Here is a 26,449-nt window from a genome sequence, read left to right as displayed (position 1 = left end):
GCACAGGGTAAGTGGCGTTGGCCAGGAGGCTGTGGCGAAGGGGAAGGAAAGAGGATTTGGGCTAGGGGCGGGGCCTGTGGCCCAGCGTGGCTCCTGATTGCTGGAGCGTCGCTGCCAATCTCGCAGGATCGCTCGGTTAACCAGTGCGCTGGCTAGACGCGCTCAGATATACTGAGTGAGCCCCGAGAAGCAGTCTCAGATCCTGACGGTGCAGCAGCCCGCAGCCTCAGCCAGGGAGTCCCAGCCGCTTTCAATGGAGGAGAAGCCCGGCCAGCCACAGCCTCAGCACCATCACAGCCACCACCATCCGCACCATCACCCCCAGCAGCAGCAGCAGCAGCAGCAGCAGCAGCCGCACCACCACCACCATTATTATTTCTACAACCACAGCCACAACCACCATCACCACCATCATCACCAGCAGCCTCACCAATACCTGCAGCATGGAGCCGAGGGCAGCCCCAAGGCCCAGCCGAAGGCGCTGAAACATGAGCAGAAACACGCCCTCCAGCAGCACCAGGAAACGCCGAAGAAGAAAACAGGTCTGGGAGGGAGGACGAGTGGGGGAAGGGGAATGGGGGTGGGGGGGTAGGGGAGATGGGGGTGGGGCTGGATGTGGAAAGCGCGGACGCGGTCGGAGTGTGTGTGCGTGTGTGTGTTTGTGTGTCTCTGTGACCTGGGGGTCTGGGGAAGCCCCCTTCCATTCTCCCAAAGCCCGGGCTGGGCCGCGGGGTTTGCAGCGCCCTCTCCTTCCCCTCAGCACGGGAGAGGCCCAACCAGGCCAGTGTGACCTTCCCGGCCCCCGCCAGGGCTGGAGGGAGACCCAGAGGGTCGGCCTTAGAAGTCTAGCCTTATTATTCCTTTCCCGTTTACCTTCCTGAGGCCCCGGAGGAACCTTAATCTGTGGCCCTGAGTTGGGGTGGCCACAGCTCCCCCCGCCAGAAGCCTTCGGGGTGTAGCTCAAGAAGGCCTGGCGAATCCCGACTCGGGTGGTGTCGCGAGACCCTTTTGCAGGCGGCGAGGCGAGGGTAGGTGGGCAGAGTTGAGTAAGTGTCCTCCCTCACTCGCCACCCCAAGCCCACCTGTGGCCTTGGGGTTTCCCGTCTGGGGGGGCGGCCGGGACCCCTCGTCTCTCGAGTCATTTGCACCTCTAGACGCCCCCTCTTGGGCAGCGGACCCCGCAGTCTACCCTCACGGCTCCTCGCGAGGCCGGCGCCCCGGGCCCGCTCCCCCCAGAGCCGGCGCGGCTGGAATGTTCTCTCCTCCTCGCGGGGCCGCTTCCTGTCCGCCATGTTGGAAGCCGATTCCTGTCACCGACTCCGGCCCACTGAGGAGCGGAGGGGGAAGGGTGTCGAGGGGGCTCGGCGCGGCGGAGCTGGGGGTCTCGGGATCCCCACCCGCGGCCGCCTTGCCCCCCGCACTGCGGGGGCGCCGTCGCCCCCGGCCCGTAGCCGCCCCTCCCCCCGTCGCTCGCCGGGTTGTGTAACCCGGTGGCGGCCGCGCGGCCCCGGGCGGGTCCCTGGGGTGAGGGGCGGGGGCGGTTGGGGTGGGGGAGGGAAGCGGCCACGAGGGGAGCGGCCTGCACCGGGCCCCGCGCGCCGGCGGCCGCGTTTCCCGCTCCCGGGTGCGGCGGGAGGCGCGGGCGGTCCGGGAGAGGAGCCGGCCTCGAAGTGGAGCCAGGAGCAGGAGGCCGCGGGCGGCGGCCGCGGCGCTCCTTGGGGCAGGAGGGCTGGGGGGGTTACATTTTGGATAGAGGCGGTGCCTGAAGGCCGGGTGGGGTACCCAGCGGGAACCAGGCTCCCCGGTCACGAGTTTTTCTGCCACAGGAACCTCGTCTCCTGCCAGGTTCGCTCACGACTCCGCCTCTCAGGCTTTCACTTGGGCCCTTTCCTTCTAACAGCTCATTTTTTACAAAAAAAAGCTTGTTTAGGTCTCTCAAGCCCCCCAGCATTTACTTTCTGGGCTTGGGTGGTGATTTTGAGGAGCGAGATTAGAAAAATGATTGGATGGGGTAGCGGGCGAGTTTTTTTTTTTGACCCCTGTTTCTTGTCCTTAAAGGAGAAACGAGGTGGTTCATCCATGCGGTTGGTTCACTACCATCTTGCGTTGGACGAGGCTTTTTTCCCTGTAAAAAGGAAAGGTGTTTTCCTATTTTCAAATTGATGCCGAGCCCCAAACTCTTGATTTGAACAATGTTAAATTGAGGGTAAAAGTCATTTTAGAAAACATTTGAGAAGAAATGAACTTTAAAAGTTCGTGACCAGGCAGATTTTTACAAATTAAAGGTTCTTTATAAATTGGAAGAGAAATGAATGAAGGGAATGGTAAGAAAATGGATGTTAAACCCAGCATACCAGATGTGATACAAACAGTTACTGAGAGCTGGAGAAAAATTACTGTTCTGTTGAAGATTTAATGTAATTTGAAGACTGAAATTGGAATGCCAGATTTTCCACGTTTGGGGGTAGGGACATCAGGTGTGCAGTAGAAATGAACATAAACGTGTATTGGGAATTAATCTTAACGGATTTGGAACAGTTTGAAAACTATCAGAAGATACACATCACTAAATGTTTTAACCTTAGGTCTTTTTCAATTTAGGGGAAAGAAAATCTTTATCGTGGTTGCTTGGAATTTAAAGCAGTATTATTGTTCGGATTGGAAAATTTTATTTAGTTGGTCAGGTATTAATATACCCCACCCCTGCAGGAATCGTCTCTACATACAGAAGAGCCCCTGAACCATTCAGCCTCCGGCATTCTTCAAAGTAGTATGTCTAATCCAGGAAGAGGATAAAGAGGGGAAACTGGGCTTAGCGAATTTTGAGAGAATGTAAACAATTTGGGATGAACAGTTTTCCATGTGTCGCCTGGTCACGATACTGTGGCGTCAACATGTATAATGCTAATTTACTAAGAAAACTGAGCATTTTTGAAATGTGTCTGTAATATGTTGAAGTGGGCTTTTATGACCCATTACCCACAAACCTATAAAGAGGAACCCGTTTTCTTTTTCCAGAAGAGGGCGCAAGAGAGGGCCAAATGTGTTCAGTAATTTGGGTTTCTAATCCAAAAGCTAGATTTATTAGGACTGAAGTTTTGCAGAGTCCATTTAAAATAGGGTTAGATGCTTTAGCATGGCAGGCCTGAATAGTGAAAGTGCAAAGAGCCCTTTGATTTCTCTCAGCGATTCTGTGGTATTTGCATTTTTTCTTAAATACCTAAGTTTTTAAAAGAAAATGTCTCTTACACACTTAGTGTAAGTTTCTATAGAAAAAAATTTTAAAGACTTTATTTGAGAGAGAAAGAGAGCATGATGGGGTTGGGGGGGTGCTGAGGGAGAGGGAGAAGCAGTCTCCCCACTAGACCAGGGCTCTGAGATCATGACCTGAGCATAAGGCAGATGCTTAACTGACTGAACCACCTAGGTGCCCCTGGAAAAAAAACTTCAGTTAAATGAGAAATGTTTTTTGTTACTAGAACTTGGGAGTGGAAGTATAGTGTTTTTTGAGCTGTTATTAAATTGTTAGGTGATTCCTGATACTGGAACCACTAAATACTAGTAATTTCAGGAAAAACTATTCTGGTTCACTTAAAAGTCTTGGCTTTGGTTCAGGTTAGTTTGGACATTGGATTTTTTTTCCCCTAAGATTGCTTACCTTTGAGAAAGTTATGACTAATAGGCCCAAGAGTACAAAACCTTTGTTTGGCCTGTTAGCATGAAGTGGTATATGTAGTGTTTTTTTTGTTTTGTTTTGTTTGTTTTGTTTTAGTTTAGGGGTACACAGGTAAACTTGGATCTGTTAAAAACGATGAGAGCCTCTATTTAGGAACTTGCTGCTTTTCTAAAGAAAAAAAAAGAAACTTTCAGAAAACATCCTAAGGAATGGTCTCTTCTTTACTAGTAGTTTCATAGTTAGAATTTTTCCACCAAAAGTTTGATTTGATTGGCTATCCAAAAAACACATTCAGCAGTCAAAAAAATTTAAATACAACTCTGCAAAAGAGCTTTAACAAAATAAATTTTTTGTGGTACAAGTTTTGTGCCACTGCATCTTAGGAACGATTATAGTCTTGAGTTATTTTTTGAAAGTTAATACAATAGGAGAAAATGACTTTGTTCATTAGTAGCATCCTTATCTTTTTCTCTGATACGGAATGAGTGCCTTAAAATTATAGTAAATCCTGTTGTGCATCTTCCCAGACTGTTCTGTTCCACATCAAATTATTTTAAAACAATGGTTCTCACACTTGAAAAAAAAAAAAAAAAAACAAACCAAGGGGTGCCTGGGTGGCTCAGTGGGTTAAAGCCTCTGCCTTCGGCTTAGGTCATGATCCCACAATCCTGATCGAGCCCTGCAGGGAGCCCGCTTCCCTCTCTCTCTGCCTACTTGTGATCTGTCTCTCTGTCAAATAAATAAATAAAATCTTTAAAAAAAAAAAAAAAACCAAAAACCTTAGATCCCTTATGCTTTTAAAATTCACAAAGAGCTTTTACTGTGGGTTATGTATCTATTGATGTTTACTGTATTGGGAATTAAAACAATTTCAAAACAAGAATATACAGCTCACATTCCTTTTAGCCTTCACAGGCTAAAGACCCACAAGAATGAATGAATAAAAGTGACAAAGGCAAATTATTTAGTATTCTGATTGGATGCCCCTCCCACAGTCCCCTAAAAAACTCCCTTAAATGAATTTGTGTGTATCCTTCTGTTATGTATCTGTTTCTAATTACTTGACCTCAAAATGCTTTTGGGAACATTTCATAGAAAGATGGATAACTAATATCACTGTTTAACTGGTAAGGAAATGGGAAAAAAACTGTTGTTAGCCTAGCTGAATAACGTATGGTAATAAGCTGTTTATGGCAGTTGAAAGTCTGAAACTTGAACACCATAACACGTTTTAAAATTAAATACCTTTCAAGGTTCCTGGGTGGCTCTGTCATTAGATGTCTGTCTTTGGCTCAGGTCATGATCGGGGTTCTGGGAACAAGCCCCACATTAGGCTCCCTGCTCAGCGGGAAGCCTGCTTCTTCTCGCCCGCTTACCTGCTTGTGTTCCCTCTAGCTGTATCTCTCTGTCAAATAAATAAATAAAATCTTTAAAAATAAATAAATAACTTGCATTGCAGTTTTGTTAGTAAATAATACTGCATCACTTGTAGGCAGTATTACATAGTAATAGGAAACTATGTCATAGGCAGGCTGTAGTTCACATTTCCAGTTCTTTACTTTGTGACTTGGGCAAGTTAATTTCTCTGAGAGTCTTCTTACCCAGATATAAAATGAAGAAAATCTATCTTAAAAGAGTTAGAAACATTGGTACATAGGTATTTTGGTTTCATACATAAATAGTATGATCTAATGTCTGGGAAATGTTAAAATAAATTCAAGACTAGTATAGAAAAATTTCACAAGTATTAGATTTTTCTTTAGCAGAATGCAGTAGAAACTGCTTATGGTGACTACCAGCCATAGAAAGGGATATATATATATATATATATATGTATATGTTTTTGTTTTTTTTTTTTAAGATTTTATTTATTTGAGAGAGAGCACGAGAGAGCACGAGCAGCGGGGAGGGGTAGACAGTTGTCAGGGGAGAAATAGACTCCATGCTGAACAAGGAGCCTGATGATGTGGGGCTCAATCCCAGGACCCTGAGATCAGGGCCTGAGTTAAGGCAGATGTTTAACTGAGCCATCCAGGTGGCCCTAGAAAGAGATTTTTTAATTTTACTGTAATACATACAATTAATGTATCAACATAACTTGATTTTTGCCCAGAGGGTAGCTCTGCTCTTAATTGTAAAGGAAATTTTACAACAGCCTGTGAGAACAATGGGTAAGTTGATTGTTAGATGAGAGAGTATGGCATACAGTTTAAGAGGTCTTGTTCTTCCTGACCTCAGACTTTGGTTTGAATTCCAGCTTGGTTCAGTCTCTTGCTTGGTAGACTTCACGGGGCTCACAAGTGTTTTCTCGTAGTTGTGAAATAATAACAGATAGTCAAGCTAATGCTCCTAGCATAGTGTCTTTAAATGTTAGGTACTATTGGGGTGCCTGAGTGGCTCAGTGGGTTAAAGCCTCTGCCTTCAGCTCAGGTTCTGATCCCAGGGTCCTGGGATCAAGCCCCTCATTGGGCTCTGTGCTCAGTGGTAAGCCTGCTTCTCTTCCTCCCTCTCTCTCTCTTTCTCTGCCTGCCTCTCTGCCTACTTGTGATCTCTGTCAAATAAATAAATAAAATCTTAAAAAAAAAAAAAAAAGGTACTGTTGTAATCTGTATATTGTAATTGTTTAAAAAAAAACCTTTTTTTTCCCCCTCTAGGCTATGGTGAACTGAACGGTAATGCTGGAGAAAGAGAAATATCTTTAAAGAGCCTGGGTTCTGATGAAGCTACCAGCCCTATTTCCAGGGTCCTCAATGGCAACCAACAAATTGTAGACACTAATCTGAAGCAGACTGTAAAGGCCAGCACCTTTGGGAAAGCAGGAATTAAAACCAGGAATTTCATGCAGAAAAACAGTATGGACAAAAAGAATGGGAAATCTTATGAAAATAAATCTGGAGAGAACCAGTCTGTAGACAAGACTGATACAGTAGCAATTCCAAATGGTGTTGTAACAAATAATTCTGGCTATATTACTAATGGTTATATGGGCAAAGGAGCAGATAACGATGGTAGTGGATCTGAGAGCGGATATACCACTCCTAAAAAAAGGAAAGCTAGGCGCAATAGTGCCAAGGGTTGTGAAAACCTTAATTTAGTTCAGGACAAAATAATGCAACAAGAGACCAGTGTCCCAACCTTAAAACAGGGACTTGAAACTTTCAAGCCTGACTACAGTGAACAAAAGGGAAATCGAGTAGATGGTTCGAAGCCCATTTGGAAGTATGAAACTGGGCCTGGAGGAACAAATCGAGGAAAACCTGCTGTGGGTGATGTGCTCCGGAAAAGTTCTGATATTAAACCTGGTGTGAGCAGCAAAAAGTTTGATGATCGGCCCAAAGGAAAGCATGCTTCTGCTGTTACCTCCAAAGAGGACTCGTGGACCCTATTTAAACCACCCCCCGTTTTTCCAGTGGACAATAGCAGCGCTAAAATAGTTCCTAAAATAAGTTATGCAAGCAAAGTTAAGGAAAACCTCAACAAAACTGTACAGAATTCTTCTGTGTCGCCATCTTCATCTTCATCTTCTTCGTCATCTACTGGGGAAACTCAGACCCAATCTTCAAGTCGGTTATCCCAGGTCCCTATGTCAGCGCTGAAATCTGTTACTTCGGCCAACTTTTCTAATGGGCCTGTTTTAGCAGGAACTGATGCAAGTGTGTATTCTCCTGGGGGTCAGCCACTGCTGACTACTGCTGCTAATACTCTAACACCCATCTCTTCTGGGACTGATTCAGTTCTCCAGGACATGAGTCTGACTTCAGCAGCTGTTGAACAAATTAAATCAAGCCTTTTTATCTATCCTTCAAATATGCAAACTGTGCTGTTGAGCACAGCACAAGTGGATCTGCCCTCTCAAACAGATCAGCAAAACCTGGGGGATATCTTCCAGAATCAGTGGGGTTTATCATTTATAAATGAGCCCAGTGCTGGCCCTGAGACTGTTATTGGGAAGTCATCAGATCATAAAGTGATGGAGGTGACATTTCAAGGGGAATATCCTGCCACTTTGGTTTCACAGGGTGCTGAAATAATCCCCTCAGGAACTGAGCATCCTGTGTTTCCCAAGGCTTATGAGCTGGAAAAACGGACTAGTCCTCAAGTTCTGGGTAGCATTCTAAAATCTGGGACTACTAGTGAGAGTGGAGCCTTATCCTTGGAACCCAGTCATATAGGTGACCTGCAAAAAGCAGACACCAGTAGTCAAGGTGCTTTAGTGTTTCTCTCCAAGGACTACGAGATAGAAAATCAAAATCCTCTGGCGTCTCCTACGAACACTTTGTTAGGCTCCGCCAAAGAACAGAGATACCAGAGAGGCCTAGAAAGAAATGATAGCTGGGGTTCTTTTGACCTGAGGGCTGCTATTGTATATCACACTAAAGGTAACTCGTTTTTTCTTATATAAAGATTCTTACTGGTCGATTTAACTTCTATTTATTAGCTGGTGTATTAAGGGCGAATTTTGGAAATTACTATGAGATTGTTTAAGAATTTGTGAACTAAGTTGACAGTAACAGTGGATAAAGCTGCTGATAAACTAATTCAGGCTCTTTGGCAATAGTACTATTTTGAAGAAAAATTTTTTTTTCAACTTAAAAGCATTTAAAAATATATATATATACAAGTGTATTTGACTTCCTACACTTAGTTCAAAGAGTGAAGAAGGGTGGGGTTGTGCCTAAAGGGATGACATGTTTTCTCTTGGGTTGTTTTTAAAATTTTTCTTTGAACAGATGTTCCCTCTCCTTTGCTTTTTATATCATAACGCTTCTTTATTAGTGAGCTCACTTGATAGTTCTAATATGTGTAAAATGAGTAGGAGCAGCGTTTTTGAGGAGGAGTCCAAAAAGATGGAGTGTCAAACTATTTTTTCTTTTACACAAAGGAATAATGGGTGCTGAATGGTAACTGGAAAATAATTTTGATAACTGCAACAGCAAGCCCAGTTAGCATTGTAGAACCAGGCACTTGAGAGTCTGTACTTTTCATAGCCCTGAAGCCTGTGTTTAAAAAAGGAATCAGATATCTTTCAAGTTCCATGCCCATAACTTTTTTTAGAATATGGTTTCTTGGTGTCTTATTTTAAATTAAAATTAATTTATTTCAGAGAGAGAGGGGGGTGGGGAGGGGCAGAGGGAGAGGGAGATACACAGACTCCTGCAGGGAGTCCACCTCTGGGCTTAGCAGGACTCTGAGATCATTATCTGAGCTGAAATCCGGAGTCCGCTGCTTATCTGGCTCTGCCGCTATTTGTGTCTTAAAAATTTGCTGTATGGCATAACTTATTTAAATACCTACAGCAAATAACAAGGCTTAGTGAATGATGTTTACAACCTTGATACTTTTGAGAACAGTAGTTTTCAGTCTTCCGTTTCCATATTCCCCTCCTCCCCTAACAGAAATCTATACCCCATGCATGCATACACACACCTAAGATATGCTGCACAATCCCATTTGTAGTATTGGCTCATTTAGGCAGTGACCTGGAACTGCAGGGAAGGGGCAGCATATCATATAGTGGGGATGAGGTAATTCCCATATTCTCCCTGGAAGAATCACTGCCTCAGAGATGAATAACAAAGCTATTTATGTGACTTTTAAGCAAATTGCCGCCTCTGCATACCTTACCTTATCTGCAAACTGGAAGACATTAGTAAAATGAACAGATGTCCTTTTACTATTTTTCTTCCTTTAAAAAATGGGAGTAAGTAGTAGTATTGCCTTATGGGAGTTTAGGAGTAGAAATCCTGGCAGATAAAATTACCTGTCTTCACTTTTTTCTCCAGCACTGCTGTTTGGAAATAAATGAATTGACCAAGAAGTGGATGTTTTTAGGAAAGTCAAAACCAAAAAAAAATTGCTTTCTTAAGACTTGTGGTTAATTATAAGTTAAATTCTGCTGGGGGAGTTGGCGTTTCTGGTGATAACTTCTGTGCCATCGGCCCTCCAGAGACTTTTACTGGGAAAATCTTTACCTGAGTATTTTGTATTGGTGGTCATTGTGTGAACCTGAGAGGATATCTGGTTTTCTTCCACAGCCTGTGAAAAAGTCTGGGACAAGTTGTTCCATTAAGTGGCTCCTAGTTTTATATAGATTTTTATTGTAGTGAATTGTAAGCCTTTTTAAATGGGAGTATTAACTCCAATTTATTTCTAGGTATTCTGTATGCATTTTCCATATAGAGGTAGGCTAACTAGACATGAAATCAGTGATATTTAGATGAGCTAAATGCCCCTACATGGATGCAATTACATTTAATTTTGCTGATAGTAATTTGCTTTAGTGAAGTGCATCAATTCGAGTTTTGTAGTTGAATATTATTGAGATTAAATTGGTATTAATTGTGTTGCTGCATCCCCCTTCCCCCCAACAATGGATAACATTCAGTTTAGTTAGTTCCTGAAGTGGCAGGTTCTTTGAATTACTGCCAAATGTGCATTGGTTTATTAGGTCACTAATTTCTCTTTTCTTTGAATTTGTTTTGAATTACAACCTTTTGAAGATCTGAAGTTCTTATAAGTGAAGGCTGGCTTGCTTTTTTTTTTTTTTTTTTTAAGTTAAACTCTAAAGAAGGTAATCCAGAAGCTTACGGGAATATCCTTTAAAAGAACACCTGTATTTTTTTTGGTCCTTTAGCGTAGTCTTCTCTTTAAACATTCAAAGGCGATCACTTACAAAGTTAGTTAGGCTCAGGAATAGAAGTTCTTATGCATACCTCCTAACTTAAAAAATAAGTTCTTCAACAACTTTATTTGGAAATAGTAGGTAAGAGGGTGTTCAGTAAGTTCAGTAGGAATGGTGCATTTTTTAGATTAAACATTAATTACTGGGGCGCCTGGGTGGCTCAGTGGGTTAAGCCGCTGCCTTTGGCTCAGGTCATGATCTCGGAGTCCTGGGATGGAGTCCCGCATCAGGCTCTCTGCTCAGCAGGGAGCCTGCTTCCTCCTGTCTCTCTGCCTGCCTCTCTGCCTGCTTGTGATCTCTCTCTGTCAAATAAATAAATAAAATCTTTAAAAAAAAAATAAGTAAACATTAATTACTTGCAGCCTTGGAAGTATGTTCAGTACATTTGAGGATATGAAATAAAGATAGATACATGAGGCATAAAAAAGGGATTGGTGGGAATTAAGATTCTTGGGATTTTTCTTTTAGCTTATGATACATGTTATGCTATCAATTTTCCTTAAGAAATAGGAGAGTTAATCTTTATATTATCTGGAGGAATATTGTACCATTACATAGTAGTATTAATATGTATGGTGAGACATAGGTCCTGTTTTCTATTTTTTTCAAGTGGCACTTAAGGGGTGAACTTTAAAGTGTTATCTTTTTAAATTGGCCATGAAAAAATTTATATTCAAAAGTGGAACCTATAATGAACCCCAAAGTACCTGAACATTTAAAAAGCTTAGTCATTCTTGTTTAACCTATCTACCTTCACAGTTTCTTTGGTAGGAGTGTCAAGAGCAAATTCCAGGTACCTAACATTTTGCTCATTGATACTTCCATTGTGTTAGAGTGATAGCTTTTAATGCACGTACAGGACAGACAGCTGTTGCCTCCTTTAAAGCATTTAGTAGACCCTAACTTTTTGAGGTGAATCTTTGATTTTGAAGTGGTCATTTGAAGTCATTTGATTCAGAAAAGTCATTTGAAGCCAAATCTGTTCAAATAAGGTAGGTTGGTGTGAGTTGTGTGTTTGGTCAGTGTTTAAACCAGGTTGATTTATCTTGCCTAATACTGTGCTGAAGGTTATCAAGCATTCAGAATGCTGATATTTTTGTAGTATTCATGAAAAAATAACTTGATATGGTAAATTTTATCCAGCATGTAGAGATGCAAGGGGAGATGAATAAAATAAGGTGTAATTCTTGATGGTTGAAGTGAGTCAGCATGGCAGTTATCTAGTATAAAATATCCTTGAGAGGACACCAGGCGCTACAGTATAAAACTTTAAAAATTTGTTTCTCTGTTACTTCTGTAGGTTATTGGCATAATTGATTTGAATTCACTAGATCTGGCCTACACCCTGGAATAAAAATGTATTTTCACTCACTAGGTGGTTCTCATTGCCTGCTAGGATTGAGAACTCTAGAGAGCTTTCTTCAGCTTAATCCTTTTTTTCTTTTCTCTGACACAGTTGTGCAGTAATTGTGTGTGTGTGTGTGTGTTTTCCTTTCACTTATTATGTACTTACAGGCAAAGTACTTCACTTAGTTTTGGAAGACTTTGAAAGATTGAGTCTTTTTCTTTGTAGAGCTTAAGTAGAGGCAAAAGTACACAAGTTTATCAGGCAAGATTTTAAGTGTATACAGATATAAATAGAAGACTTCAGTGGAAGGAGAATTTTTAATGGAGTAAAGGTGGGAAGAGTAAATGCAGGGTATGTTTTCATGGAGGCAGCAGCATTTAATCTGAGTTTTGATGGACGGGGGAAGATTTTTTGACGTATGGAAATGCAGAGAAGAGCAAAATAAAGAATAGATAAGTTGGAGAATTCTGAGTAAATGTAAACAGTGAAAGGGTTCTGCTTTGGTTATGGTGAGGGGACATAAAAGAGAAAGAAGGTAAGTTGCTGCCAGATCATCAGGTCGGTCTGGAGGCAGGTGGGAAGCCACTGAATATCAGGGAGATGGGCTGGTGGAATGGAAGTGACTTAAACTGCACAGGAGACGGATGAATGCCGAAATATTCCTAATTTTTGTGTACTTGAAAAAAATCATTTGTTCTTAAGTCTGGGCTTCTAAATTTATAAAATAGTACATCAGCCTTTGTTTTATTTTACTGAAGAGCTTGAAAAACTGAGTTGGTATTATTGACCTGCATTCAGGTAGATTAATGTGGCACCAGTTTGTAAGGTAGATTGGAAGGTATTTTTCTAATGAGCTCTTAGAATAGTCTAGGCAGAGGAGTAACAAGATTTTCCATTTGTATTTGTAGTCATATGAATGTATTACTTATCTGAAAATAAATATTTAGTTTAAAAAGGGGATTTTAGGTTTGGGAGTGAGGAAGTTGATCTACAGGGTAGGAGGAGACAATAACTTCTTAATACATCAAAGGGAAAGAGGACTTTTTGTTTACAGAAGCATCTGAATACTAAATTTTCTCCTTTAAACACAATGTTGAACAAGTATTTTCACCTTTACTGCATTTTACTATTACTGCACCATGATTGCTTATGGCATCACAGCTGTCTTTCTCATAATCTTAGCTACAGGTACCTAAAGATTTGAGTTTGGTTTCAGCCCTAGTTGAATTTCTTAGATTGGGGAAGGATCCTTTTGTCCCCCTCTATAATATGGGACATACAGGAATGTTTGTAACAATTTAACATGGTTGTGAGATCTTTTTTTTCCTGTGACTTATCATTTTAGCATCAGTATTAAGATGCTTGATTTTTCATTAAGTCTTCTTTATGAGTGCAATAGTAATGAATTTACTTTGGTATTAGTCTGAAAGGTAACTTGTAAAGAATTTATAGAAGGTAAAATTTAACACCCAGATTTTATTAGCTTACCTCCTGAAAGTGAGGGAAGAACCTCCCATGCTATAAAAGCAGAAATTGTCTATTACTATCTTAGTAATAGCAGTTTCATTCCAAGCAACTTGAATTTGATATTTTACCTTCAGAGTAAACTGGATTAGAATAAGCATAGAAGTAGAAATGAACCAGAACCCAAAAGCAAACCTTGAAGCTCCAAGTTTCTAATGTATATATTTAGAGGTGGTCCAGACAGTTCTATTTAGTCTGGTTTGGTATAACTCCAAATTGGGAATATAAGATTGAAATTGATCCAATGAAGAGTTTTAAGTATCTCCTGAAAAGGTGATGACTTCTAACTACTTCAATCAGTCTAGGGCTTGTGAGTTTGAGCCGCAGATAGGACGTAGAGGTTAACTTTAAAAAATTTTTTTCTAGGATTTTATTTTTAAGTAATCTTTACCCCCAGCATGGGGCTAGAACTCGCAACCCCAGACCAAGAGTCACGCACTCCACCGACTGAGACAGGCAGATGCCCTTAAAATTTTTTAAGCAAAGATAATCTGCTAATTCTCTGGTATAGTCAAAAATGGAAAAGGAAAGGGTGGGGAGAAGATTCTGACAGTCTTCTTTGCAAAAGAATAGGGAGGTACTGTGGAGTGGTTGGAGAAGGAAATCAGAATAGCAAAACAGGGTGATAAGGTAGCCATCATTGATGAAGCATCAGAAGGCAAAATCAGTGGTAAATTGACTGGGGGAGGTTCTCAATTGTGACCGTCCTCTTTTTTAGCCTTATATTTGACTGACTTCCTTTTTTGGTGGGGAGACATGCTTTTTATTTTGGTTTTTAGACTTTTAAAAAACTTAATATTTAGATAGAGAGTGTGCTTGTGTAGGGGCAAAGGGAAAGGGAGACAGAATCTCAAGGAGACTGTCAGTGCAGAGCTGGACACAGGGCTCAATCCCATGACCCTAGGATCATGACCTAAGCCAGAATCAGAAATTGGCTGCCCAACTGACTGGGCCATCCAGAGCCACCCAGCCACGTGCCCTGAGACATGTGCTTTTTCAAATGTTTAAATATTTTGGGGGTGCATGGGTGGCTCAGTTGGTTAAGTGTCTGCCTTCAGCTCAGGTCATGATCCCAGGGTCCTGCGATGAAGCCCCACATCACACTCCCTGCTCCTTGGGGAGCCTGCTTGTCCCTCTCCAACCCTCCTCCCCTGCTTATGCTCGCTTGCTTGCTCTCTCAAATAAATAAGTAAATCTTTAAGAAGTTTAAATGTTTTCAGAAGATTTTTTTTATTATTATTATATTATTTATTTATTTATTTATTTTGTAAAGAGAGGAAGTGTGTGAGGGCAGGGAAGATGGGGAAGGCCAGAGAGAGAAAGAATTTTAACCAGGCTCTTAGCCCCAGCACAGAGCCCAGTGTGGGACTTGATCTCACCACCCTGAGATCATGACCTGAGTGCAAACCAAGATTCAGATGCTTAACCAACAGCCACCCAGGTGCCCCTTAAATGTTAATATTAAACTGGGACAATAGTATCATTCAATTTTAAAAGTTTAAAAAAAAAGTTTCAAGTTTAACCTTAGCTTTAGTCTTTTTCTTTGGAGAATTAAATGCTGAATTTTTTGTTGGACTATATGTGGTTGCTGTTTTTGTAGGTCAAAAATGGTTGAATATTGGGACGCCTGGGTGGCTCATTTGGTTGGACGACTGCCTTCGGCTCAGGTCATGATCCCGGAGTCCCGGGATCGAGTCCCACATCGGGCTCCCAGCTCCATGGGGAGTCTGCTTCTCCCTCTGACCTTCTCCTCGCTCATGCTCTCTCTCACTGTCTCTCAAATAAATAAATAAAATCTTTAAAAAAAAAAAATGGTTGAATATCGGTTTCAATGGACATAATACTACTTTGTTATATTTTTGCTTCCTGACTGATTTATGAGTAGTATTTTGTTCAAATATTTACATATAGCACCAAGCTCTGTGGGAAGCAATTGTGATAAGGAGATGAAAAGAGTATTCATGTCTTTAAGGAATTCCGTCTAATAGGGAAACATACATGGAAGGAAATACATGACTAGTGTGACTGCTCTGTAGAAAAATACATAAAATGTGTGTGGAACATAGAGAAACTCCTAAGGGGGGTGGGAGGGTCAGAGAAGGCTAGTCAGGATTTAAAAAGAAGTAGAAATTGGTTTATTTATTGTACAAGGAAAGTCATAACTATTTTAGGTGGAGGAAATGAAATAGTATTTGAACATGCTAGTCATTTCAGAGTGATTCAAGGAAAGTGAGTGATACAAGTTAAACCTTTAGTTGTCCGGTTTATTTATTGATGTACAGCTGTGTCAAATACTGGAAATTTTATACAAGATGAACAGATCTAGTCTCTGTAGGCCGTGAGAATCCATTGAAATGTTTTGGTCCCTTTCAGATTTATATTTTTAGAGGGAGAGAATGATAGCCATGGTGTAGAAGATAGAAAGTGAGACCCGATTAAGGGTGAGAGAAGCCTCTTAAAAAAAGATTACAGGGCAGAAATGTTCATAAGGTACCACTGCTTGAACAAGGCAGTGACGGGAAAAAGAGAGTGGCTAGAAAGTTAACAGTCTTAACTTTGAATAAGAATTGCTGTAGTTGAACACTCCCTCCCTAAATTCTCTAATTTGCATTTCCATAACTACTCACTTTCCTCCTTTTTACATCTTCAGCATAACCTGCCTGGTATCATTCTCTTTCTCAGATGTTGGTGTTCTTTCAGTCTCCCTTTCATGCTACTCAAACTCCTCTGAGTAATCTCATCCAATTCTGTCATTGTGTATTAAGCTCAAAACTTCAACTGCTTTTACTCTGAGTTCAAACCACATATATTCAACATCACCACTCTAGTCTTTGTATATAACACTGAATTCATTTTTTTCCAAACCCTGATGATTAGTTTATATGGATCCTGTCTCTAACATACCCATTTTTTCCTTTCTATCTCTAATACAACTGTCCTAATGTCTTCACTTTTGCAGTAACATTTACTGGGCTCTTTTTCTGTACAGTAGTCCCACCTTATCCGTGGTTTTGCTTTCCGCGGTTTCAGTTCCCCGCGGTCACTGTGGTCTGGAAGCAGATGATCCTTCTGAATCGTCAGAAGGTCAGTAGTAGCCTAATGCTACGTCACAATGCCTATTGTCATTCATCTCACTTCATCTCATCACTAGGCATCTATTTCATCTCACATCATCACAAGAAAAATGGTAAGTACAGTACAGTAAGACACTTGAGAGAGACCACACTCACATAACTTTTTTTACAGTGTGTTTTTTATTGTTTTATTGTTAATCTCTTACTGTGCCTAATTTATAAATTAAACTTTATCATGGGCATGTATGTATAGGGGAAAACATAGTATATGTAGGGTTTGGTACTATTTGCAGTTTTAGGCATCCGCTGTTGTGGGGGGAAGGGTTTTGGAACCTCTCTCCTGATAAGGGGGATGACTGTACTATCACTTCACCCATACTCTGCAGTTACCTCAATTATTACTGATATTTAGTATAATAATCTCAGATATTTTCAGTGGCTTCCCTTCAGCTGTATGGTTTAAATAGGAAATTTTCCTTTGTGTGTGCTTTTGTGCTATCCCCTGAGTAGCAGAATAGCATTTGTCTTTGTGTAAGTCTTTACTTCTTAGTGACTTTTAGCTCTGTTCCCTGAGTAGTATTCTTTGTCTAAATCTTTTTGTCTTAGTGGCATCCAGCCTTACACTAAATAATTTTGACCACGAAAGCATAGGTTAGCAAACTTTTTATATGAATGACTAGTTAGTAAATATTTTAGGGTTTGTGAACCATGGGGTCAGTCTCTCCTTGCAATTCTAGTTACTTAATTCTGTCTTGTACACAAAAACAGCCATGGCTAATATATAAAATGGGTGTGGCTCTGTTTCAAGAAAACTTGACTTGCAAAAACAGGCAGTGGGTAGAAATCAAGTTTGCTGACCCCTGCTTTAGCATACCTCCTTCTTGAATATCACCAAGGTTTGTTTGCATGTTGATACTTCTATCTAGAAAAGCTGTTTCTTCTACTAAGCTCACGGAGCTAGAGCCTTTCTGGTTTCATACCTATATCCCTAGACCCTAAATAGTAGTTTTTAAACTACTTGAAATTTAGAACTTCTAAGTTATTGGACATCTACTACAGGGAGCATTGTGATAGGGAGCTATGTAGGAAGTAGAAGTAGTCTGCTTTAGAAAATTGAATTGAATATTAAATTTTCTTTCGTGATGAGGTTGTGTAACTAAATATTTGAAAAGTTTTTTATGGTAAAATTTAACATTTGGATGGTGGCAGTCTAAATTGCAAAATTTTAACAAAATCGCCTACTTTGGTATATTTTCAAAGCAGAAATCATGACTTCCTGTGGCCATTTCTCAATAACTATTTGCATAATTGGGTGCTGGGATCCAACTTTAAAAAGAACCTGGAAGTAAAAGATTTTGGGGGAGATGATGAGGGCAATATTAGAAGTAAACTGTGTTACGACACTGTATAGTTGAATGTGCCTTACTTTGTTCAGCTTCTCTTATGGTAGTTAAAACAGTAACTTAAGTAAGTAAATAAATTACAGAGTAACTCATTTTGTATTTAGAATCTGCATGGAGACTTTTGTAACTTCAAAAAGGGCAAAAATACAATTTTCTCCTTTCCTATATATTCTCTTACTAGGTTCTTGTTAATCATGCAAACAATATTTGATTTATTCCCTTCTTTCTGATCTTCAGTTAAGTTTCATAGAAACTTAAAATTCTAATCAAGGACATCAAGTTGCTACTAGTTATAGAAGTACTTAATATTAAATAACTAGAAGGGGAATTTCTCAGTTCATCGTTTCAGATAACGTTGATTTATTTCTTGCTATAAGCTTGGTTGGCCATGGCTAATTTTTTAGCTAGGTCATACATCCCTTTACCTTCCTCAAAAAGCATAATCAAATTCACTTCTCCAGAGCCCTTATTTCAGCGTAATAAGACTTTCTTACCAGAAATCATGTAAAATCTATGTTTAAAACCTAAAACTGAATCAGGATTAAGCTAAGGAAATGATTTCAATCCATTAAAGAACTTGGGTGGTTTCAAACAGTTATATTTTTGTCTTTAAAATTTAAAAGTACTAAAGTACTTCTCTGGACTCTTGAGTGTAGTCCCTCCCCATCTCCTGCACCAAAAAAGGATGGCAGGGTAAGAGGCAGGTTGAGGTTTGTGATGGGGGAGGAGAAAAGGAAATGTTAAAGCATAGGTGGGTCAAAATGGAAAGTTTGGTTTTTTTTCAACATAATATAACTAAATACACATTTATCTTTACATTAAACAGACTTAACAGTAATGAGCATCGAGTAATCAATACATACAGAACTCCGGAATTTATTTGTTGAAAAATGTGGATTTCTGTACTTTCACTAAAAGAAAAAACATTTGTGTTGGATTAATGTTTTTGAAGTCAGGTCAACCAAGGAAAGGCTGATATTTGAACTTCTTAAAATAAGCCATTCTGAAGTACAGAAATGTTTAGGATAATGGCTCTAAAGACCATTTCAACTATTCCTAATTGTCTGAAACTAATAGAAATTAGAAGATAGATACAAGTGTCATGACTAGAATAACCTTCCTGCTTTATCTTCTTTTTTCCAAATTAAATTGATCACAATTCTCTCCCCTTAGACCTAGGAGATGGGGGTTTTCTTGCCAATCTTTGGATGGGTATCTGTCCAGTGATTTTTTTTTTTAATATTATTTATTTGACAGAGAAAGTGAGCACAAGCAAGGGGAGGGGCGGGGGGGAAGAAGCAGACTCTCCACTGAGCAGGGACCCCAGTGGCGGGGGCTTGATCTCAGAACTTGAGATCATGACCTGAGCCCAAGGCAGATGCTTAACCAACTGAACCACCCAGGTGCCCCTGTCCAATTATTTAAAGCCCTAGCATCCATCTGTGCTCTTGGACCAAGTGATAACTAGTGTATTATTTCCCTGTTTTTTTTTTAATCAGGCATTTATTTTTTTTAAGATTTTATTTATTTGACAGAGATCACAAGTAAGCAAAGAGGCAGGCAGAGAAAGAGGGGAAAGCAGGCTCCCTACTGAGCAGAGAGCCTGATGCAGCACTCGATCCCAGGACCCTGAGATCATGACCTGAGCTGAAGGCAGAGGCTTTAACCCACTGAGCCACCCAGGCACCCCTAATTGGGCATTTATTGTGATACCTTGAATGCAGTGTTATCTGGATAATTAGTTTGAATAATTAACCTATTGTTCCAAACATAAAATTCTGACAAATTTTCAAAACTTAAGAGTGAATTTGATGAGGGATAGAGGAGAGTAGGGAGACTGTGATCTACCCTTCTCTGCCTCCAACCATAAACATAAAACAAAAAAATAATAATTTGAGATTTGTACACTTTTAGCCCTGGGGAGAGATTATGTTGTACCTTAACTATGACCCATGTCCAGATATATTCTATCTTACTGAGCTCCTGTTTTATTTTTCTTTAACTATAATTGGCCACTGATAACTTATATGGAATACAATTACACAAAATCCAGTTATACAGAAGAAAATCGCCCTTTTTGTCTTCAGAATAACAGTTGTATGGCCATGGGAAGAACACTTATTCCGTAGTCATAGTTAGGTTCATTCCTGTTACTGTGTAGTCTTTGTTTACATTGTAAACCCAATAGGATATTTCCTTTCAAGGTATTGTAATTTCTATTTTCCTGTTCTTTGGTTCTTGTGATATAGTAGTCATCTATTGTCTTACTCATCAAACCTTCAAATAAGCCCTCTGTGAAGCTTTCCAGAATGCTTCCAGATAGAATTTTTCTCTGTATGTCACTCTAGTTTGGTCATGTGCATATCTTCTTCACTGTAAGTTATCAAAGTAAGCACATTGTGATCACATTTCAATGGAATTAGAGCAAATGAGGATTGTGTTTACTAATAAATGGGTATGGATTGGCATTTTGACCTTATGGGTTAAAAATAAGAGTAGGTGTGGTTTGAAGAGCACAATCGCTTGCCTACAGCAAAGAGTTAAGTAAAATTTTAATAAGGCCTTTTAAGCATCATGTTTAATCAAATTTGAGTGCTTTATTCAGAAGACTTTTTGGTACCATTGGGTTATGATGGATTGCCAAAAAATACTTCATTTTTTAAATAATAATGAGCTGTTACAAAAAATACCACTTTAACTATGGCATGCTTCAGCATATCTTCACTATTTGTATAGATAGAATTGCTCTCTTGGTAGTTTAATTTCAGTCGGCAATTCACTTTTTTTTTTTTTTTATATTTTATTTATTTATTTGACAAAAAGAGAGCACAAACCTAGAGGGAGAAGCAGGTTCCCTGCTGAGCAGAGAGCCTGATGCAGGGCTTGATCCGAGACCCTGGGATCATGACCTGAACTGAAGTCAGGCACTTAACCAACTGAGCTGTCCAGGCGCCCCTATAATTCACTGTATATTATCATCTTAAGGCAATCTGAAAGACACTTCTTGAGAATTCTAAGAAAATAAGAATGTTTTGTCTAAGATTTAGTAGAACTATGCCATTTCAACCCTACCTCCAGCCCAGTATAGGTTTTTTAGGCTTAAAGTGAAAATCATAGCTTTAAACTTTGCTCTACAAAACTTAGTGTATAAAATAATGTTTGTTTGTTTGTTTGTTTTTTTCTTTGCAGAAATGGAATCTGTTTGGAATTTGCAGAAGCAAGGTAAGAATGGTTAGGTTACCTAAAATGTTAGTAGTAATGACTTACAGCATATGTTATGTTTGGGTAGGGATAACTAAACAGTGACCCACCAAGGAAATAGGCTTTACATTTTGAATTATTTAATAACTGCAGTTAAAATACATTTGCTCCCATACCAGGATTGCTAAACATGGGATAACACTGTAAATGAAAAGAGTATATGAAAATACTCTTCACCTGCAAGGTGAAGAACATGAATTTTTTCCTCCCTGATAATGAAAGTAAGACAACATAAATATTTTTAATGTAGGAAACCAACATGAGTAAGTGTTTCCACTTATAGCCAGTCTTAATCTGTATTTGTGTGGTAGACAAAGTGGTATTCTAAGAACTGAAGTTCATAGTTCAGAAAAATATTGGCTCTTTTAGAAGCCTTATTCGGGCTGTATATTCTCTGAAATAGTAGATGGTTAAAAATCTAAAGAACAGCAAAGTAGCTTCCTTCCTGAACTACATGTATAAGATGTGAATAGCAGGAAGGCAAAGGGACTGAATAATCCACATCTGGATTGTTTGGAATTTTCCAAAAAAAAATCAAATTGGTTATCCTAATTGTGTGCTTTTCTAAATATGTTAAAATGTGGTAGCTGTGGAATACCTGAAATAAGGTAAGTTTCAGTCTATGGAGAACTAGTCACTAATAGATTTGGGCTTTTAGAACCCTGTAACTGAATTGCATCCCATTTCCCATCCACTTTGCTAGCTAATATAAGTGAGGAAGGTCACTGTGTAAGCCAGAAAGTGGCAAGATTAAATGTACATTTCCTTGGGGGCACCTGGCTAGCTCTGTTGGAAGAGCATGGAGCTCTTGATCTCAGGGGTGTGAATTAGAGCCCCATGTTGGGTGTAGAGATTACTTAAAATAAAATCTTTAAAAAAAAAAAAAAAAAAGTAGGTTTCCCTGATTTCCAGGGATTGCTCCTCCTCCCATCTCTCTCATACTTAGGTCAGGTCTAACACAGCTGTGAAGATAACTAGCAAGCTCCTGAATTATTTTGAGTTGCTTTCTGTGTCCCTTCTTACTCAAAGGCAAAAGAGAAAAATAGACTAGAAAATATACTCTGCAAAATTAGGCTTCCTATATTTACTGTAAAATGGCTATTACTTATTAAGAGCTAGCATTATCTTCATGGCAGGTTGCTAGAGGATGGCTGTTACAGTCCTAGAAAGGATATTATCTCTGCACTAAATTAGATTGACTATTAGGCTCAGGTGAGCTTGAGATCTTTAAAATTATTTTTAGGCCTTTATACTTTTACATTAGGTGACAAATTTTATTGGTTTCCTATTTTGTATTAAAAGCATGTATTACTTTTAAAAGTTCTTAGATAGGGGAAATATGGTACATAATAAAATTAATGCCTCTCCAGAAGAGGGGGAGCATACAGCTGATCTAATAAATAATTAGAATTTAGAATAGCACCTGAATCTTAGCTTATGCACATTGCAGAGAATAAAGACTGGGGGTGCTATGGGAAATTTGGAGGAAGAAAGAAATAAGTCATAATTAGGACTGAATTGATAGTTTTGCCAATCTTAACTGGAAGTTTTTGGTGTTAGATGTGCCTCGAACAGTTCCTTATTAGACAGTCCATATCAGTTAAAGTAAATTTTGACTTCATTTTACTGAGAACAAAAGTTAATAAATCTGGGACGGCTGGGTGGCTCATCATTAAGCATCTGCTTTTGGCTCAGGTCCTGATCCCAGGGTCCTGGGATTGAGCCCTGCATTAGGCTCCCTGCTCAGCCTGCTCAGGGAAGCCTGCTTCTTCCTCTCCCACTCCTTCTGCTTATGTTCCCTTTCTCGGTCATAAATAAGTAAAATCTTTTAAAATAATAATAAATAAATGAATCCAGGTGTTTGTTTTAGTATTGGATTATGAACAATTTAAGCTTTTATATTGGGAGAAACACATAAATCCTTTTTATTTTTATTTATTTTTTTAAAAAAGATTTTATTTATTTGACAGAGATCACAAGCAGGCAGAGAGGCAGACAGAGAGGGGAAGGGAAGCAGGCTTCCCGCTGAGCTGAGCAGATGTGGGGCTCGATCCCAGGACCCTGGGACCATGACCTGAGCTGAAGGCAGAGGCTTTAACCCACTGAGCCACCCAGGCGCCCCGACATAAATCCTTTTTAACTGAACTCAGCGCCTCTCTAATCTGTAGAAACTGAAGCCCTCACTGGCTAGAGGACACTGTTGCTGGAAATCCTTTGGGATGCCGAACTATTGGGTCCTGGAAAAATAGATCATATGTGTTAATACAAAGAAGTGGTCTTTGTTTTTTTTTTTTATTATTATTATTATTATTATCTCTCTCTCTCTCTCTTTTTTTTTTGTAAGATTTTATTTATTATTTGCGAGAGAGAGAGAGAGAGAGAGCGAGCGCACACGAACAGGAGGAGAGGCAGATGGAGGGAGAAGCAGGTTCCCCCTGAGCAGGGAGCCCAATGCAGGGCTTAATCCCAGGACCCTGAGATTATGACCTGAGCTCAAGGCAGACGCTTAACCGAGCCACCCAGGTGCCACAAGAGAGAGAATTTTAAGCAGGCTCCACACTCAGCACAGAGCCCAAAGTGGAACCCAAAACAGGGCTCAGTCTTAACCCTGAGATCATGACCTGAGCCAAAATTGAGTCGGACACTTGACTGACTGAGCCACCCAGGTGCCCAAAGAAGTGGTCTTTAAATTGTGTTTTCGTAAAAAAGGAGGCAGCTGAAATGATGATGGTTATTTGGAATATGGGCGGGCTTTTTGGCATTCCAGACCTTATTTTTATTTATGTATCTATTTCTTAACCTTCTCTCCAGATCCCAAAAGGATAATCACTTACAATGAAGCCATGGATAGTCCAGATCAATGAAGGACCAGACTGCCTATTTGTAACCTTTCTGCAGCATTAGAGCCACCGTTCATGGGGGACACAAGGCTTTTATGCTCCTAGATCTTCAACGCAGCAGAGGAACCATAAGTAGAATCACAGGATAATATATACAAATATATATATATACATATATATATATAGTTATTTAAAAAAAAAAAAGGCAACTGAAAGTAATTAGACTTCTTAAGGAATCAAATTTATTTCAAGAGACTACACAAGGTTATTTAATCTCCGGTACTGAATAGTTTTTTTTTTTTTCTTTTGTTAGTTTTTGTTTTTAAGTGTGAATGCAAGTGATTAATGAATACAGACTTATTAACAAGCGTGGTTCTAAAGTTCCTGCTGTCATCAACTTGGGCAACAAATGACCCACTGGAAAGGCAAATCCACTTAAAAGATCTCTGTATCTTGTTCTGTGACTAAAGTGATACACTAATCACGGGGAACCCAGAATGATTCACCATTTTCCCCCACTCCTCCCTTGATCTTTTGGTTATACTTTGAGCCCTGCGAGAATGCTGGATAAAAATGCCTTGAAGTTTGCAGGGGGTGTATTTTTTTTTTCTTTTCTTTTTTTTTTTTTTAGCGAATATGATTTGCATGTCTTGCCAGGAGTTGAACAGCCTCTATGGGGGTGTTGGGGAAATATTTTCTTTTCCTTTTATTTTTTGTGGGGTGGGAATAGGGGAGGGCATTGAAGTTCTGTAATTCTGGAATAGTTGGTGGTACATAGTTCACTTGGCTTTGGTTACATATTGGACTTCAACAAGTGAAGAACCCATGAGTGTCATTTAAGGAAAAGTTACAGAGCAAACAATTGGCTTTAGATATTTAATACGAGAAAATATTCCTTTGCCCATATTTTACTGTAATTGTGTAAGTGGGAGCAAAAATACATTCTGCTTTTCAACTGTAGGTGCTCCAGACTTGCTCTCTGTCACTAACACTAAATGTGCTGTTTTCCTTGTTTTTCATTGAACATCTAAAGAGAAACTTCTGTACCTTTCTGTAAATTCTTTTAATTTCTCAGAAATATCTAAAAGGGGAAGAAAAATTTCCATGAAAATTATAAAACTTTTCATGTTTTTAGCCAGTGAGGAGGTAATAAACCCTGCCTATAGAAGGTGTTTTCATGCAAACTATACTTCTGAGCTTATTAGCTTCTAATTATATCTTAATAAATATATTTTATTACTAGAGCAAAATGGGTTTTTTAAGGAAAATAATGTGAAATTCTGGAAATTTTCTTTTGGGCAGAGAAGAGCATTAGCCCTGTCTTATCATCACATTGCCATCCTGTTGCACTGCAGCTTGTATATAGCATGCTAAAATAAATTTTTTTGTGTGTGTGCAGAAACTAAGGGTCCAATTTAAGATTGGGTGATGTTAGTGGCATAAAAACAAGTTCTCTGGCCTGACATAGCATCACATTACACACACACATACACACACACAGAAATTAGTATATCCATGTATGTCAAATACAGGTTAAAATAGCAGGGCATTTATATAGAGAGGCGTAGTCTTCTAATAAAAGTAGACTGGATCCCCTGGGGCATTTGGGGGGAGAAGGTACCTACTTTTGCTCAAACTCTTTGCTTAAGAAATGTCCAGTTTTGAGCGACTGTAGTATGGATGAGTTTTCTTGTTTTGTTGATTATTTGAGACTTTTAACAAGTAGTTTGTGGAAGAAGCTGTTGGGCTCAACATAGAGTAGAGAAAATATCTTTAGTCTGGATTTCTGCCCTGCTTAGATTTTTAAAAGTATAAGCATGGATTGCCAATTCCACTTGATGTAAACAAAACTTTTTATACATAATATATATATAATAACTTATTGTATCAGTCCAGGTTCAGAAACTTGTGGTAGGCCAGTTCCAGATAGTTTCATTTCACCTGTAAACTGTATCACTTTTACTGATATTGTAATTTTCAAATGTATAATATGTTTACAGATGTGCCCTGCATTTAGTCTGCCTTGTTCCTATTTTGATTTTTGTTGAGTCTCCTGCCTGCTTGCCAAAAGCTAGGATGCTTCAGGCCCATGTACAATTGAAAGCAGAGGCATCCTTGAGCTTTAAAGCATTGAACAAACTGGAAATTGCAACATACCACATACTGAAGTGAAAGAAGTCTGTGTTTTTGTGTTTTTTTTTTTAAATAAAAATTTTCAAAAAGTTAAAAAAAAGATATAAGGTTGATTAAAGGACAAAAAGGCTCCAGTTTGTTTTATAGGTTTTAAAGTTCTGCTGTGTGTTCAATTGCCTTGTGTAACCACTTGTCACCTTAGGGCCAGATTCCCCCTGCACCTCCCCCCTTCTTTTTTAAATGTCCATTTTGCTTGCCTGGAATTTAAAAGCTCTTCTGTCTCACAACTCACAAGAAACTTTCTGGGTTTGTGACATAGAGGTTGAATGAATATATATATTTAAAAAGGAGGAAAAAAAACAGCCCCTTTCTGAATTGGGCTTTTTAATTTAGAAGCAATGCCTAAAAAATACCTTTAGAAATCTCTTGTTGCTTTCCTGCTTCCCTTCCATATAGCCCTCAGGCCTCCATGTTTAGAGAAGCCAAAAAGAATGTATCCCTTATCTGT

General features: G+C 39.6%; 2 protein-coding genes across 2 annotated transcripts; both read left to right on the top strand.

The window, feature by feature from the left end:
- The first annotated feature begins 159 nt into the window (after positions 1–159).
- On the top strand, positions 160–26,289 carry NUFIP2 (nuclear FMR1 interacting protein 2). The gene is made up of 4 exons (XM_047706757.1): positions 160–542; positions 6,331–8,055; positions 20,897–20,929; positions 23,780–26,289. The coding sequence occupies exons 1-4, from the start codon at positions 254–256 to the stop codon at positions 23,830–23,832; spliced, it is 2,100 nt and encodes a 699-aa protein (XP_047562713.1). The 5' UTR covers positions 160–253; the 3' UTR covers positions 23,833–26,289.
- Positions 553–3,307, top strand: LOC125086986 (translation initiation factor IF-2-like). The gene is made up of 2 exons (XM_047706758.1): positions 553–1,845; positions 2,059–3,307. Exons 1-2 carry the CDS (start codon positions 1,291–1,293, stop codon positions 2,161–2,163), a joined length of 660 nt encoding a protein of 219 aa, XP_047562714.1. The 5' UTR covers positions 553–1,290; the 3' UTR covers positions 2,164–3,307.
- Positions 26,290–26,449: the final 160 nt, after the last annotated feature.

Source organism: Lutra lutra, chromosome 16, assembly GCF_902655055.1.
Source record: "Lutra lutra chromosome 16, mLutLut1.2, whole genome shotgun sequence".
NCBI lineage: Eukaryota > Metazoa > Chordata > Mammalia > Carnivora > Mustelidae > Lutra > Lutra lutra.
Note: the sequence above shows the minus strand (reverse complement) of the source record. Positions and strands in the feature narration are given on the sequence as shown.